General features: G+C 37.8%; 1 protein-coding gene across 1 annotated transcript in view; it reads right to left on the reverse strand.

Moving 5' to 3' along the window:
• Positions 1–7,470: 7,470 nt before the first annotated feature.
• Positions 7,471–17,698, reverse strand: part of KYAT3 (kynurenine aminotransferase 3) — a 59,968-nt gene continuing 49,740 nt past the window's right edge. The window contains exons 11-14 of the mRNA XM_080657565.1: positions 16,961–17,147; positions 12,220–12,296; positions 11,876–11,962; positions 7,471–7,832 (exon numbers count right to left, since the gene is read on the reverse strand). Coding sequence (XP_080513691.1) covers positions 7,770–7,832; positions 11,876–11,962; positions 12,220–12,296; positions 16,961–17,147 — 414 coding nt within the window. The 3' untranslated portion in view covers positions 7,471–7,769. The remainder of the gene's footprint in view (positions 7,833–11,875; positions 11,963–12,219; positions 12,297–16,960; positions 17,148–17,698) is intronic.

The following is a 17,698-nucleotide window of genomic DNA, read 5'->3' on the forward strand; positions in this document are numbered from 1 at the left end:
GCATTAAGGTTTCAGCTAAAACATGATATACTTTTGATGGATAATTAATAAGAGGGATAAAAGAGTTTATGAAAATAATACTACAGATATGATAACCACTCGTATTGGCAAATGGACAAATTTATTTATTTATTTATTTATTTATTTATTTATTTATTTATTTATTTGATTTTTAAAATCCTCACCTGGGGATATGCTTAGAGAGTGGAAGGGAGATATATATAGAGAGAAACATCAATGTGTGAGAGAACACATAGATTGGTTGCCTTCTGTACATGCCTTGACTGGGGATCGAACCAGCAACCTTTTGGTGCACAGGACAACACTCAACCAACTGAGCCACTCCAGCTGGGCTCACCTTTTTAATCATGAGATTAAACAAATGAAAGTTTTACATATTATAAGGAAAAAAGAGCTGAATTAAATGTGAAAGAAAGAAGCAGCTGTATAATATGAGGAAGTTAATATTGATTAGAAAATCCAATTATTTCTACAATTTATTTTGTTATATCCCAAGATAGCTGTTTGTCAGCAGGTGAACTTCCTATTCAATTGGCATGATTGAGTAATTAGATGTATTCTCGGAGCAGCAATAAAATGAAATTCTCATGTCTCAGGAACGTAGTTGAGGTTTTTGTTTTGTTTTACCCATGGGATTATCCAACTGAGACCAAGGATAATTCTTGTTTTACCTAGAAATAATTTAAAATATTTGGTGGCCTGGCCAGTGTGGCTCAATATTTGAACGTTGACCTATGAACCAGGTCACAGTTTGATTCCCAGTCACGGCACATGCCTGGTTGCAGGCTTGATCCCCAGTAAGGGGCCTGCAGGAGGCAGCTGATCAATGATTCTCTCTCATCATTGATGTTTCTATCTTTCCCTCTCCCTTCCTCTCTGAAATAAATAAAAAAATATATTTCAAAAATTATATTTAAAAATATGGTGGTTGTGTGGTTATAGAATTGTTTTCATCATAGGAATGATTGGAAAATTCATGAATTTGATGAAGATTTGTGTCAATTTACCTTTCTCTCATACTAAGTCCTTTAGTCCCTCATTATCTTTTTTCTGGGTTGCTAGAGCCTTCTAATAGGCCTCTCCTGAGAGCCTTCTAATTGCCCTCTCACTCTCTGCCTCCCGGCCTTTTCATCAGGTCAATTTATCTTTGAGAAGAAAAATTTGTTCTTTGTACCATATGCTCAATATCAGGCAGCAATGCTTTCATCCAAAAATAACAGAAAACTCTATTCCAGTGGCTCCAATAAATAGGGGTTTATTTGTCTTATATGCATTACAGAGTCTGGGGTTAGCTACAGGGGCTCCAAATTGCTTCCAGGGCCTCAGTCTCTTCCCATATCTCAGCTCTTCCACCCTTATTATGCAGGCCTTCATTCTCATTGTAGTGGCTCTACGCATGCAAAATAGCTGCTGCACCTCCAGACCTCACTTCTACATTACAGGTAGGAAGAAGGTGGAAAGGCAAAGAGGACAAAAAATTTCGAGCCAACTTTACCTTTTATCTTTTTCCATTTTGGGAAGCTCTTCTCCAGCATTTTTGACTAGTTGGAAGGGAAGCTGAGAAATTGGGTATTTGGGCTTTTTAGCCGCTCTAGTAGTAGTAGTTAAAGGAGAAGGTGGATATTATTGGCTTTTGGATAGCCAAACTGTCGTTTTTGCCTTATTGTCTATCTGCCATGAAAGATCTTCAAAAAATTCTTCATTGTTTGTATAAAGTCCGTATCTCATTATAGTTCAGTATAATATCATAGAACTAGAGGCCTGGTGCTGGTGATTGGGGACAATCGGGGGTGGGGGGGGTGGGGCAGGGGGAGGGACCGCAGGAGGTTGGCCCCAGCAGCAAGCTAAGGCATGGCCAATTCTGCGAGGCGTGAGGTGTGGGGTGCAGGTGAACCAGATTCAGGGCTGGGTCAGTGTGCTTCATAGCTACTGGCCGGTCGTCCGGTCGTTCTGGTTGTTCCGGTTGTTCGGTTGTAATGGTCGCTTAGGCTTTTATAAATATAGATGACTTCTTTCATAAATTTGGGAATTTGTAGATAACTTATCTTGATTTTTGCTAGTCCACCTGCACTAGTGAGAGCTTTTTGGAGAAACACAAGCACTAATATGCTTCTATAGAAAGATATTTATTTTAAGAAATTGGCTCATGCAATTGTGGAGGCTGGCATGTCCAAAATCTGCAGGGTGGGTCTGCAGGCTAGAAATCCAGGAAGAGGAAATGTTGCAGTTCAATTCTGAAGTCAGTCTGCTGGCAGAACTCCCTCTTGCTCAGGGGAGGTCATTCTTTTGCTCTATCAAGGCCTTCAACTGACTGGATGAGGCCCACCCACCTTATAGAAGGCAATTTGCTTTACTCAAAGTCCACCAATTTAAATGTTAATCTCATCCAAAAATAGCCTTACAGAAACATCCAGAATAATGTTTGACTACATATCTGGACACCAAGGCCCAGCTGACACATAAATTAGAAGATATTTAGGATAAATCTAGGAACATGGAACTCATTAGAGAATTTGGAACAATATTATGTGTGGAATCCAGATTGTAGAGAGTTGAGGGTAAGCCAGGAGTATGTGTGTATATGTTTGTGTGTGTGTGTGTGTGAAAGTGGAATCATCACATGAAGAAAACTCTTTCAATAGTTATTCTACTTTGCATTAAATCTCAAAAATCCAGAACTGAGTCATTAGTTATCTTGTTGCTAATATTGACATATTTAGTGATCTTATCCAATCTCATGTCTTTAACTGTCATTAATATGCCACAGACCCTCAAATATATATATATATATATATATATATATATATATATATATATATATATATATACAGCCTCTTTCCTAAACTCCATCCTGACTATCCAGCCAGCTATCCAAAATCTACATTTGAAAGTTGAATGGGCATCTCAAGTTTAACACATTCAACACTGACCTCCTGATCCTCCCCAAGCCTGCTCCTCCTGGCATTTTTTGGACCTTAGCGATGGCACTCAGTCTTTCCAGTTGCTCAGGCCAAAAACTGGACTCTTTCTTGAGCCCTTTCTCTCATGCCCCTTATCTCCTCTGTTAGCAAATTCTGTTGGTTCTGCCTTCAAAATATATTCAGATCTACTTATTACCTTTCCACTGCCACCACTGTGATCTTTTACTTAAATTATTGTAATAGGTCTCCATACCTTGACCTTTGCTTCCTCTAGTTTATTCTCAACACAGCAGCCAGAGTGATCCTTAGAAAAGATGGAAGAACCTCAAGGATTTGGGATTTCCTCAAGAAGAGAGTGCAAGGAACGTTCTCTCAACATCAGGAAAGAAGAAAAAAAGGTTGAAGTCTCTTTTTGAGAAGATCCAGTACTTGGTCTTCAACTTCAACCCAGATGACTGAGATTTAGAAATTGGAAGGCTAAACACTTTGAGCAGCAGCAACAACAATGATCACCCAGAGATTCAGTCCAAGACATGTATATAGGAGCTAGATATGAAGTGGCCATATCATCCAGAGCTGATGCTGATGCTATTGTTTTGAATCTTAGGTTCCTTCAGACTCCTCTGTACAACTGATGCCCTTAGGTTTCCCACTATAGCAATTATACTGTCTCTAACCATAGTTGAGCCTGGATATCTAGTTAGGCATCTGCAAGCCTCAGGTCTGGCCTTGGCCTCTAAAGTCCAAGTGATATCAGGCCAGACTTAAAAAATTTCTTTGGTCCAATACTGCACTATTTTCCCATGTTTAAAATACCTGCCTTCCTTTTTTCCCCAAGTCAGTTCTCCTCATTCCGACCAAATGAAAAAGATAGTAACCTTTCTCCCTTGGAGCACCCAGATATGGAGTTCCCTATGGACCAGTCCTAGGACTGACTGTTGGACCAAAACATTGAAAAAAGCCATCACTCAAGTAGGCACAGAAATTCTAGAACCCCAGGGTTGGGTCTTGCTTGGAAGACTTCAATGATCACAGTATTATAGAACACTGTCTAATGAGAACTCCAGCTTATTCTTTGAAGCTATTATGAGGAAACCCTATGAAAACAGTGTTGATGAAATTCCTTTAGGCTACCTTGTATAGCTAGTTTGTGAATTTTCATTGTTGTATGGTATTCTATTGTGTTGATGTATTTCCTAAATATTGAAGTGTTTTTAAACAAATATGTTTTTCTCAATTTCAGAGAGAGGAAGGGAGAGGGAGAGATAGAAACATCAATCAGCTGCCTCTTGCATGCACCCTACTGGAGATGAATTTCAAAATCTGGGCATGTGCCCCGATCGGGAATTGAACCAACAACCTCCTGGTGCATGGGGCTACGCTCAGCCAACTGAGCCACACTGGCTGGACTAATAGAATATTGATAAACATTTCATTGTCTCCAATATGGAATAATTATAAACCATGCTACAAAAATATTATCTTACATATTTTATAAAAGTATGGATGGGATGGCACACTGATACTCTGGATCAAAACATTATCCTTATGCTAGTCTGTGAGGGCCTATGTTACTTCCCTGACCTAATACCTATTACTCTGTGCCTTGGTTATTCCATCCAGTCATGCCAGACTCTTGGTACTCATCAAACATACCAGGCACCCTCCTCTTAGAGCTTTTGCACTGGCTATTCCTTCTTCCTGAAATGTTCCTCCCCAAGATCTTCACAAGGCTTTCTCCCTCCCCTTCTCTAAGTCTGCTTCCATATCCCTTCACGAGACTCATCTGACCAGTTTAAAATTCTAATTTGCTCCCTAACACTTTCATTTCCCTCTTCATACAATTACCATGTATAAGTTTTACGTACAATATATTTCATTATGTTTCTGATTTAGTTAGCCTCTCTCCCCTGCACAGACGCTCTAGAAGACAGAGATCTTTATTTGTTTACTGATATATCTTAAGGGCATATATAGTTCTTGGAATAGTGCCTGGCACATAGAGGGCGTTCAATGAATATTTATTAAAGGAAGGAACAAAGATAGAATGGAGGGAGGCAAGAAGGGAGAGAAAAAAGATAGAAAAATTTTGCCCTGAAGAAAAAGAGATAATAGGGTGGTAGTCAGCATCAGGGAAAGACTTTTCTTTCTTTCTTTTTAAAAAATATATTTTATTGATTTTTTTACAGAGAGGAAAGGAGAGGGATAGAGAGTTAGAAACATCGATGAGAGAGAAACATTGATCAGCTGCCTCCTGCACACTCCCTACTGGGTATGTGCCTGCAACCAAGGTACATGCCTTGACTGGAATCAAACCTGGGACCCCTGAGTCTGCAGGCTGACGCTCTATCCACTGAGCCAAACCGGCCAGGGCAGGGAAAGGCTTTTCTGAGATGACAGAAATGTGAACATGTCTTACTTCTGAGGAAGAGATCCAGTAGAGGCTGAAGATACAAGAGAATGGACTGAACCAAGCCCCCGAGAATGAGAGGAGAAATGGGATCCAGAGCATAGGTGGTATTGAGAGGGCTAACTTGAAACGTAGGCAGATACGTTTCAAGAATAAGGGTCCAGTGGGAAAACAAAGGCAGGTGGAACATAGGCAGAGGCAGACACGGCAGTTTGAGCAGCCTAATCACAGGAACCAACCATGCAGAAATAATAAAATGTTTCTGGACTCAAAGTGGGAGGCATGGGGAACCAAGGGAGGGCCTGCAGCAACAAGGTATACCGACACATAGAAACAGAAAGTTCAGGTCTGTTGCTGGGCAAGAACAATGAAGGAATCAATCAGGTGACAACACGGATAGATATAGAAACAGGCTTGTAGCAACTATATATCCCTGGACTACAAGGCTTTAAGGGGGCAGTCCATTATTGGGCCCCCGTCCCCGGGAGGGGAGTCTGAATCTTCTTGTAAGACATTTTCCACACTTTTGCTTAAATCTTCTGGTCTGTGAAGCTCATTCTTCGGTGCCAGGAGACGACCCTGGGAAAGAAAAAAGGCCTCGGCTCACTGTTCCTCCGGTTATCAGTATGATTAGCATTGGACAAGGCCACAATGAGTGAGAATTTTATCAAGTCCCCAGCAAGAGTGTACAAGCTAAATTTAAAAATTTACATGGGATTTGTATTGCTATGTAATAGTTTGCTCTTGAGGTCCTGGGCCTCCTTCTGGATGGCTGAGCCTGGTACTGTTTAACCACAATCCCCCAAAATCTGTCCTCATTCCCCAGAGGAAATGACGAAAGGATGGATGCTGACATTCATGTCAAAAGCTCATTCTTGGAATTCCTGTTGAGATTGCTGGTCTGGTTGTTTCTTATTCTTTTTTTAATTATATTTTTATTGATTTCAGAGAGGAAGGGAGAGATAGAAACATCAATGATGAAAATCATTGATTGGCTGCTTCTTGCACATCCCCTACTGGGGATCAAGACTGCAATCTGTGCATGTGCCCTGACTGGGAATCCAACCGTGACCTCCTGGTTCATAGGTCAACATTCAACCAGTGAGCCACACTGGCTGGGTGCTTCTGGTTCTTTACATTTTGTTTTGTTTTTCACAGAAGTGGGAGATGAGGTCACTTAATTGTGCTGTTGGTGGTGGGCTTTGAGGTGTGAAGAAGGTTGGATATTTTTATTATGGGGAATGGAAGAATATTAGAAATTGCTGCTATTGCAAAAGGTAGAGAAAGCTCATTAAGGGGTTATAGAAGAGTTAAGGTCAATAATGTGCATTTATGGTTGTTACAACCTGCCCAATCGTGCATTTTGCTACAGCAGTGCACTCAGCAGCCCAATGATGGGTGTTTAAATCTAAGCTGGATGACAGAGGGAGTAAAAATAAGGGGACTGATAGGAACAAAATACCTGTAGAGTGTTCTATGGACTTGCAGCAATGATTATCAAACTTTAATAGACACAAGAATCACCTGGAAAGGGCCAGATTTTGAAATTATTCAGTAGGTCTGAAGACTAGAATATATTTTCAACAAGGATCCTAGTGGATTGTGATGTAAGAGGGCCATGGATAATTTTTTGTGAAATAGTAGACTTGAAATTATATTGAGTTTAAAGAAGTGATATTTTGAGGAGAAGAGAGGTAGATAGTTAAAAGGAAAATATTGTAAGGATAGGTGGTTACAATGTGAGATAACTAATTTATTATTTCAAAGGTGTAACAGCCTGGAGTGATAAAAGGTTCAGGGTGTGGCAAAGGGAGTGGGTGGCTGAAGTGGAGGTGAACATCACCAGAGATGAGAAGGTCAAAGTACCAAAAGCCTAGCTAATCCATGTGGACCTTGAAGCCATCTCAGATTATGGCCGTGTTTCGGATAGAGGTAAAACTGTGAGCACAGTTCAAAATCAGTGAAGGGGAAGGAACTACCGGTGGGTAGATAATGCAAAAATATGAAGTCAAGGAGGGTGTAACTGGTTAAGAGTTTTTACATGGTGGTGAAGAAGTAAAATTGGATAAAAAGGGTTGAATATTTGTTTGCTAGGCTCTACATACTTCAGTCCATTTAATCTTTACACACAACTCATAAACTTCATATAACTTTTATTCCCCTTCATAAGGAAACTGAAGCACACAGAGGTTAAGCATAAACCAGCATTTCACATTTCTTACCCACAATGCTATATTGACTCTCATAAAAGGCCAGTGGAAGGTGTTTAATACATTTCAACTTGCTTGGAAAAAAACAATGAAAATATTTCTTTAAATTTTATTTGTATTGAAATATTTGTTTTTGCAATATCCAGTGAGTGGCAGTACTAATAATTCTAGGTCATCTAATAGAAATAGTAAAGCAGTTTGCAGTTATCAAGACTTCTGTCTACTCCATGCCTTGATGATTTCTTCAGCAGCATCAAGAGTACTGTCTTTCTGTAAATAAATGAAATAATTGTCATTACATATCAAAATAAATTCAAGATGAAGTGAATATTTAAATATAAAAATGCACCAGTTATTTTTTAAAATTAAAAATTTTTTTATTGATTTCAGAGATGAAGGGACAGAGAGAGACTGAAACATCAATGATGAGAGAGAATCATTGATCAGCTGCCTCCTGCACCCCCAAGGGGATCGAGCCCGCAGTCCGAGGGCCAATGCTCTATCCATTGAGCCAAACCAGCTAAGGCCCAAGTCAGTTTATCAGGAAGAGTTATGCAGTGATTCGGGAACCAAGTGCTCCTCAACTCCTGGTAACTTGAACGGGTCCAGTTGAGCTCCAGCCTGTCCATAGCCTCCACAGCAATGACAGAGCCCAAAGCATTCATTAGGGAACACACCTTCCCAGCAAATCAAGTCACTGGCCTTGCCTATTTTAAGACATAATCCCAGCAGAAGCATGAACAAAGTCTGGAAAATGATGTCTATAGTGTCTTCCCTCACTTTGGTGGCCGAAGACACAGGCCCCAAGCTCTTCAAGAAGCCCAGTAGCAAATCATAAAAACCAATTATTATAATGCTATGTCCCATAGCTCTCTGGCTAGAAAGAGGAATGAACCTCACAAGAATTCAATAGTAGAGGAACTAGAAAAGTGTGATGCCAATCACTACCTCATACTGTTTTAGTATGTTGGCTGTCGATTCTGGGCACTTTATTGCTGCTATACTGACACCAAAGAGATCTACAACGTTTTTTTTAGATTAAAAAAATTAAAGAAAATTTTCAATTACAGTTTACATTCATTATTTTTTAATAAATTTTGGGTGCACAGCACAGTGGTTGGACTATCATATACTTTAAAAAATGTTCCCCCAATATTTCCAGTACCCACCTGGCATCATATATAGTTATTACAATATTATTGATTGCATTCTCTATGCTGTACTTCACATCCCCATGACTATTTTGTAACTACCAATCTGTACTTCTCAGTCCCTTCATTTTTTAAAAATAAATCTTTATTGTTCAGATTATTACAGTTGTTCATCTTTTTTCCCCCCATAGATCCCCTCCACTCGGTTCCTACCCCACCCCATGCCCTTACCCACCCATCCACCCCGGTCCTCGTCCATAGGTATAAGATTTTTGTCCAATCTCTTCCCACAACCCCACACCCCTTTCCCCCTGAGAATTGTCAATCCACTCCCTTTCTATGCCCTTGATTCTATTATATTCACCGGTTTATTCTGCTCATCAGATTTTTTATTCACTTGATTTTTAGATTCACTTGTTGATAGATATGTATTTGTTGTTCATAATTTTTATCTTTACCTTTTTCTTCTTCTTCTTCTCCTTCTTCTTAAAGAATACCCTTCAGCATTTCATATAATAATGATTTGGTGGTGATGAACTCCTTCAGCTTTTTCTTATCTGTGAAGCTCTTTATCTGACCTTCAATTCTGAATGATAGCTTTGCTGGGTAGAGTAATCTTGGTTGTAGGTTCTTGCTATTCATCACTTTGAATATTTCTTGCCACTCCCTTCTGGCCTGCAGTTTCTGTTGAGAAATCAGCTGACAGTCATATGGGTACACCCTTGTAGGTAACTAACTGTTACTCTCTTGATGCTTTTAAGATTCTCTTTTTGTCTTTTGCCCTTGGCATTTTAATTATGATGTGTCTTGGTGTGGTCCTCTTTGGATTCCTTTTGTTTGGGGTTCTCTGTGCTTCCTGGACTTGTAAATCTATTTCTTTCACCAGGTAGGGGAAGTTTTCTGTCATTATTTCTTCAAATAGGTTTTCAATATCTTGCTCTCTCTCTTCTTCTGGCAACCCCATAATTCGGATGTTGATATGCTTGAAGTTGTCCCAGAGGCTCCTTATACCATCTTCATATTTTTGGATTCTCTTTTCTTTTTGCTTTTCTGGTTGGATGTTTTTTGCTTCTTCGTATTTCAAATCTTTGACTTGATTCTTGCGATCCTCTAGTCTGCTGTTGAATCTCTGTATATTATTCTTTATTTCAGTCAGTGTATGCTTAATTTCTGATTGGTCTTTTTTCATATCCTTGAGGGTCTCACTAAATTTCTCGGAGGTTTCTAGAAGATTCTTGAGTAACCTTATAACCGTGGTTTTGAACTCTATATCCAGTAGGTTGCTTTTCTCCATTTCTTTCATTTGTGACCTGTTTCTTTTTCTCTGTATTTTGGTTGCTTCCCTGTGTTGATAGAGTGGCCTTGTGTGCTAGGTGTCCTATAGGGCCCAGCAGCTCAGCCTCCCCAATCACCTGAGGTGGACACTCTTGGTGCACCCCTTTGTGGGCTGTGTGCACAGTCTTGTTGTAGTTAAGCCTTGATTGTTGTTGGTATCACTGGGAGGAATTCATCTCCAGACCAACTGGCTGTGAGGATCAGCTGTGTCTACAATGGGAGAACTGCTGTGCTGGAGACACCCTTATGGGGCAAGACTTGCTTCAGTGGGGCTTTGGTGCTCACTGAGTCTGCCCCCTGAGTGTGTCCCTTATGGATCTGAGGAGTTGTAATCTGGATGGTCCCACTCTGACCACTGGGTACACTGGCTCTTGGATCTCCAAGGAGGTGCTAATTTAGCCTCTGTCTGAGGCCACCCAGCAGGAGCTATGGAGAGATCTGCAGATTCCTCTTCTTTTTTGGGTTTGGAGTTGCCCCGATGAGGCCCAGCTGTGAAGCAATGCAAGCTGCTGTGGGGCCTTGGGCCTTCTTTTGGATGTTCTGGGTCTCTCGACTCAGCTGCAGTTTGTTAGGTAATTTTAGATTTCAAAGGACCAGGCCATTCATATGCAAAAACCTCTGCACACAGCTTGGGTGGGGCGGGGTCTCAGGGCGCAGCAAAGAGCAATGGCTTCCAGTCAGCCCTGCCCTAAGAGGCCCCTGGGTCTCAGTGTCCCTCAGTAATCGCTGCAAGCACCTCTGAGAGAAAGCCGCCCTTGAGTTCTGCCCGATGCCAGGCGGTCCAGTTTCTCCCTGTATGCGTCTGAGTCCCCAGAGTCTCACCCGGAACTGGAGTTCAGAGCAATCGGGAGCTTGTGTCTCCCTCCAGATTGAAAAAGACAGCTGCATACTCAGTTACCAGCCCTTTCCGCACGCACGTGCCCCTGTACCTCTGCACTTTACTTCCGCATCTCCACTGAGTCTCAGTGTGCTTTCCTCTTTCCTTCTAGTTGTAGAATTTCCACTCAGCCAGCCTTCCTGTGGTTCTGGATGATGTCCGTTTTGTCTTTTAGTTGTAGTTTTAAAGTGGTTGTGCAAGGCAGCAATTTCAGGTGTTTACCTATGCAGCCATCTTGGTTTCTCCTTGGCCATTGTTTCTTAAAAATTTTTTTCTGTTACATTTTCTCTTCTTTTTTTGGTACTCCAATTACATGTAAATTATCATTGGTATTGGAATTGATACTGCATCACAAATGTGAGGCTCTGTTCATTTTTCAAAAGTAATTTTCCTCTCTGTTTTTCAGATTGAATAATTCCTATGGATCTCTATTCAAGTAGACCCTTTTTTTTTCCCTGTCATCCTCAATGTTTTATGTTTAATGCCATATATATTTTCTTATCAGATATCACCCTTTAGTTCTTGAATTTCCACTTGATTAATTATTTTAATCTGTCCACTCATTATGACCATATTTTCCTTTACATACTTATAAAATCTGCTTACTTATAATATCTGCTTTAAAGTACTAATTTCTCTATCTGGGTCACCTTGAGATATGTTTCTATTGACTGCTTTATTTCCTTTATTAAGGGTCATCATTTTTTGTGTCTTTAAATGTCTAGTAATTTTTGATTGCATGCTAGCCATTGTAATGTTATATGGTAAGAAGTCTGATTATGTTTAAACTTGACACTTATTCTGGTACACAGTTAATTTCATGGCAGCTAGACAAAATTTAAAAATTGCTTTATAAGCACATCATGTCTAGAAAGAGAAAAAAATGGTGATTTATACATAAAAAGGAAAGACATTATAAGTGTGTTTTTTTAGCAGAACAGAAAACTTACTTTAATAAAGCAAAATCTCACAAACTTCTCAAACTGTAATTTGGTCTCTTTGTTACAGAATGCTGAAACTGGGATGGCTGAAAGTTTCTAAAAAATAAACAGGAAGGTAAAATAAGAAAACTACTTACATTTCACATATTAACCCTAAACATTAGAAAAAAATGATACTTCTAAGTATTCACACAATTTCAGGGAAAAAAAAGATTAAAAAATCCTCCAAATAGGCACTGGTAGACTATCATGTAACAAAACTATAGTTAACATTGTTCAAAGCATGTCAGCAGGTTTCCTTCAAAATTAACTATAAAATACAGCACAATATTGCAAAGGCAAATAACTTTTACCTTATTTTTAGTCATCCATTTCACAAATTTATAGTCATAAGGTTCATTGCTGTTCTTCATATCAGAGAGGTCTGCATCTAAAACAATGAAAATTAGATAACCTATGTATTACACCTGAGGCAATATGTATTTAATTTAAGTCTGTTAAATTCAAATTTTTCTTATGAGATATTCACAGAATCTGCTGAAGTCTCATACTGCACATGGCGGGGTGGAAAGCGAGATGCCACAGATTAGCTTTACCGATACTCTTAAGGCAGTACTCAAATATGCATCTGATTGATCATATTTGTGCACACACCCCTTAGCCCTGGAAGAGAGTAGGAAAGGGAAGAAAAGAAGTGTTGCCTTTCCACCTAGAAATAATATAAGAGTCTGTGATCATTATTAAGGAAATGGCATCTAAATTTATAGAGTATTCATCATAACACTTGTACCTCCAAAAAGTCATCGGCAAAGGTAAAGTGTCTGTATTGCAATCTATCATTATCCCCAAATCCTAGGTTAGTGTCTAGCATCTACACTAATAAAAGAGTAGCATGCTAATTGACCATACCTTTGTGATGCCCACCAGCCAATCAGGAGTATGCAAATTAACCTAACAAAGATGGAGGGTTAATTTGCATACACAGGCGCAGAGTGGCTGGGGGCGTTCCGCACCACCCTAGCCACTCTGGGCCTCTGGGCAGCATGGGAAGGCAGAAAGGCAGCTCTGGGCGGAGTGAAAAGAGCAAAGGTGGTGCCAGCAGCCAGGAGAAGTAAGGCCCATTCTTGCATGAATCTTCATCGGGCCTCTAGTATAAGCAATAAAAAGCATATTTGTTGAATGAGTAGACTAATATTACTCATTATTTGTAAAGGGAAAGTATCTGTATAGATCTTCCAAGTGATATTCTTTATTGTTTATCTCTTTCTTCCACACATTATGCTTTTTAAAAAAATGTTAAATTTGGGGAAAATATGTATTCCTATTCTTATCTCTTGCTCCAATCTTGCTTTAAGGTCTGGGCTAGATATTTCTCTGGCATTCAGCTTTAGCAATTCATATTTCATATTGTTTCAATTTCATTGATTTATACTCTTAGATCATTTTGAATGGCAGAAAGCTATTTTGATGATTACTATAATCATTGAAATTTTATAATTTATTGTTCAAAACAGATTGAGACAGTTTCTTTTCTTTTTTTCCCCCACTGAATACTACCAGGTCTCTTCACTTAATGGTATAAAAACCTTGACATTGAAGAAAGTTTCACCTATATTTTTAACAAAATCTTAATATGTTTTTACTTAATGATTTTTATTTCTAATCTCCCCTGTGCTTTCAAGAACATAACAATCCCATATAATAATGCTAATAATACATGCTACCACTTATTGAGCATTTACTATTTGCTAAGCATGTTAGATAATTCTCCCATTTATTTGTCTTACAATTTTAAGAGGTAGCTATAATCTTCACTTTATAGATGAGGAAATTAAGTTACTATTTCAAGTATTTCACATTATATATATGTATATGTAGTTAATTCATGTTTGGCTCTAACAAAAATGATCACTTTGAAAAGTTAGAGTTTAACTGTAAATTATGTGAAAACTCCATGTGACAAGTACACAATAGTAGTGTATTCAAAGGTAATCCAGAGAAAGGAGTGATTAGCTATAGCACTAGAAGGAAGTAAAGGAGGATATTAACTAACTGCAATTGATACTACCTGTACTACTATTCTAGTAAAGCTTAGAAAAGAGGAATTCACTGCTGTGGCGCTTAAAAGGAAAGAAGGCAATAAATATAATTCTAAATATTTGATAGTTATAAGAAAGCTAGAATCTATTTCTTTTGAATACTTAAGTCAGAATTCCTCAAATAAACTAAAAATATTTACTAAAGGTACAAGTTTGAACCATATTATAATAGCATTTGGTTAGTTAAGTAACCTATGAAAATCAAAATCGGTTTTTGTATTCCCACTATCTCTTCCATAATTTTGGACCTTACTATCCCACTAAAACAACTGTAATAATCTTCTATTTGTCATCTTATCTTCTAATCAAATGTTTCCATTTTTAGTTCTAGGATGAAGGTCACTGGTCTAGAGAGTTGCTTAGTATGGCAGAAAAAAAATAATAAGTTCCCTGGTGAGGGCATGGATCTCTGGGTTTACAGCCCAGCTTTGCTACTTATTAGTTGATTAACTTCAGTAAATTTCTTGATTCTCTATTTCATCTTTCTCACCTATCAATGAAGATATAATAGCACCAATCTCATTGGACTTTAGTGAGAATATGATGTTTGTAAAGCTCTTAGGATAATACCTACTATATCATAAATGCTCAAAAATATTACCAGTTAGCCATTGCTATGAATTTTAAAGGGAAGTCATTACTATGTTCATGTACTTTATGGTTTATTTTTATTTTCAAGCTACCATCAAATGAGTGTTGTTGTTTGCTTTAGTCTTTAGTATATATGATGGGACTGCCTCTAGTACATGGAAGAATTTTTACATTCAAATTAATCTGAGCAAAGATGAAGGAGTAAAATAAAAGTACTTGTTTCCATATATAGAAGAGTCTTAGAGACATTACATTTCCCCCCACAGGTGAAGGAGGACAATGAAAAAGAAAGTTCTCTTTTTTCCATCATTACAAAAAGTTTTCTAACCAAAATCCTTTCTGTTCTTATTACAACCACACTAGTTCAAGATCTAAGACTTAAACTAGTGTTTTATGCAGGACTGATTGACTACAGATAGAATGGGAAACTGTTTAAGAGCTTAAAGCAATAATACAAGCAAAAGCTGCATCATTGTCCTTTTGATGTTTAATGTCACAATGTGATAAATTCTTTTTAGGATTTACTATCTCAAAAAAATTGGTTTCAAGAAAAAGTTATTCTCATCTAAAAAGTTGTTGGGCTTCCTTTTATTCAACAATTATGTAACTAATCCCATTTGCTGCTACAAAGTTTGGTCTTGAGTTAATAATGCTAATTACAATGCTAAATAAACCTAGGTGACTGAAATATTTACTTCTTTCCCCTCCTATGTACCAATGATTTTATCTTATAAGTAAACACATACATGATTGTATGAAAGACTTTTTCTTTCTTTAAAAAAAGTGATTTTCTTTCTTCCAGAGTTAGACCTTAATTTGGATTTGAGTAAGTGCAAGCCACAGTGTTCTGCTCATGTAAAGGGCTTATATAAATGGGTCAAGTGAATTTGTTGCTGGGTTTAAGGCAAAACCAGCAATGTTAAGCATAAATGGAAAAGCACATTCCTTCTAGAATCCAAATGCTCCAAGTATTGAAATACATGTTTGAGTATATCCAACAGCTTACAATGCCTTTTAGGAAGCAGGCACTAGAATTATGTCTACGTGCACTGTGAGCAGCCAGAGGAAGTTACAACAGGTAGTAGTTGTTCATGAATCCAGGGTTGTTTTTACAGTTGCCAAACCCAGATCACTCAGCAATAATAATATCAACTTTTATGCCAGGCATTGGTCTTAGTGCTTTTGATGCAGAATCTTAGGAAATCTCCCTTCCCATAATCCTACGAGGAAGGTATCACTTTTATCCCCTTTTTATGGATGAGGAAGTTGAAGCTTAGATACTGTAATAACATTGCTAGAATTCAAAGTCAGATCTGTTGACTCTTAGGTTGGATAGTATATGAAAGACTTAATCTGAGTTAGTTCAAATTCTTTTGGAGAGCAGATAAAGTATAAATTAGTTTCTTTTCAATAAACTAATTCATGCTGAATATTTTGTGGCTTTCCAATTTAAAGCGAAAATACAATTAATGAATACTGTGCTATTTCTTCTTATCATTTCATGAAATGAGTTGCACATTTAGACCAAATATAAAAAAAATGACTTCAAAACCTCAGAGTTTAGGAGCTTAAGAGCCTCGCAAATTTATAAAATTTGGTATATACAAAAGGTTTTCAAGTTCAGTGGCATAGAGCTTCATTGTAATAGAACCTTAAAACATTTAAAACTATTTAAAATGGTTATAATTTTTGTTTAAATAAATTATGCTTTATAAAATTTAGTATTAACATTATAGTTTTTAAAGAAAAATTAGTTATACATAAAATGTTATCATGATTCTAACTTTCTATTTGTATGGCATGTCAGAATTACAATAGCTTCAGGTAACACTTTTGGAAACAGAATTATTGGGAATCTAGCTGTGTGACTTCAGACAAGTTATTTAAAACTTTCTAAGTCTTCGTGTCTTTAAACATGGAGCTGAATGCTTCCTTAAAAGCATGTTTGAAAGTGCCAGGCATGTAGTAGACCCTCAATTAATATTATTTTTCTTCTTTACTTCATTTCAGTATATTCTAAAGTGGCAAATAATCCTGATGGCATTGACAGTTTAGAAATCTTATTTTTCTCAAGTAAAAAGGGAAATTAAAATTTTACTCAAAGAAACACAGGTTACATATATGATTTCAATGTTTTAAGTTACACACCAGAACAAGATGATAGCAAATTCTATGTTTAAGAGAACACTTACAACAACTGGCTCCATAATTACGTAAACAAGGTCACATGTGAGGTCAAGGACCTAAAAGTTCAGATGACTGTAGAAAACACTGACATTGTGAAAGTCATTTTTTCAAAGATAAAATGCTGATATGGCTTCGACACCAATCTTTTCTTCGTAATTCTGATATAACTTCACACAGAAGTTTCTATATATTTGAAATTATGAAAAACTTTACAAACCTAGCAAAGACACATCAGCAATGATGAAGTAGCCTCCATCAGGAACTACAGGTTTTAGGCCAACACTTTCAAGTAAATGTGCCATCCGATCTCTTTTTACTTCCAACTCTTTTGGCAAAGAATTAAAGTAACACTCTGGGTCATCCATGCGCTTCATGTCAGTCAAAAAAGCTTGAGCCAAGGCTTCCTGTATGTTAAGATTGAAAAATGTGAAAAGGAAATATGGTAACGTTATTTATTGCTGAGTTTAATAAATAGAGACTGAGTATTAATATTATTGGCAAAAAGTCATTTAGGGAATTACAGCTGAATTCCTGGGAACCTATGTTAAACTCTACAGATTAATGGAAGAATCAGTTACATGTAAATGATTAAATCTAATGTGAAGAACTGAGAATAAGCCATGAAATTTCCAAATTGAAAGAGATATTATGTAAAGATGACATACTTGGAAATGAAAAGACATGTTATTTTCTCTTGAGGTGAGCTGTAGAATGACTTGTTAGATCCAAGCCTAAAAGATGACTGGAGAAATGACAAACTAGCCAGCTTTTCCTATTACTTTGGAGGATGGAGTGGAAATGAAAACTGACCCACTGTGTCATACCTCAGAGGTGTGCAAGTCCCTGTCCTAATCATGCATATCCTAAAAAAGTGGTCTAAGGCCACAGGGGTTAGAAACAAGTTTCTGGGGCATGTGAGTGGCTTCCCTACCCTTCTTCAGGAAAGTCAGACACA

This window comes from Plecotus auritus (assembly GCF_963455305.1).
Source record: "Plecotus auritus genome assembly, chromosome: 2".
Lineage (NCBI taxonomy): Eukaryota > Metazoa > Chordata > Mammalia > Chiroptera > Vespertilionidae > Plecotus > Plecotus auritus.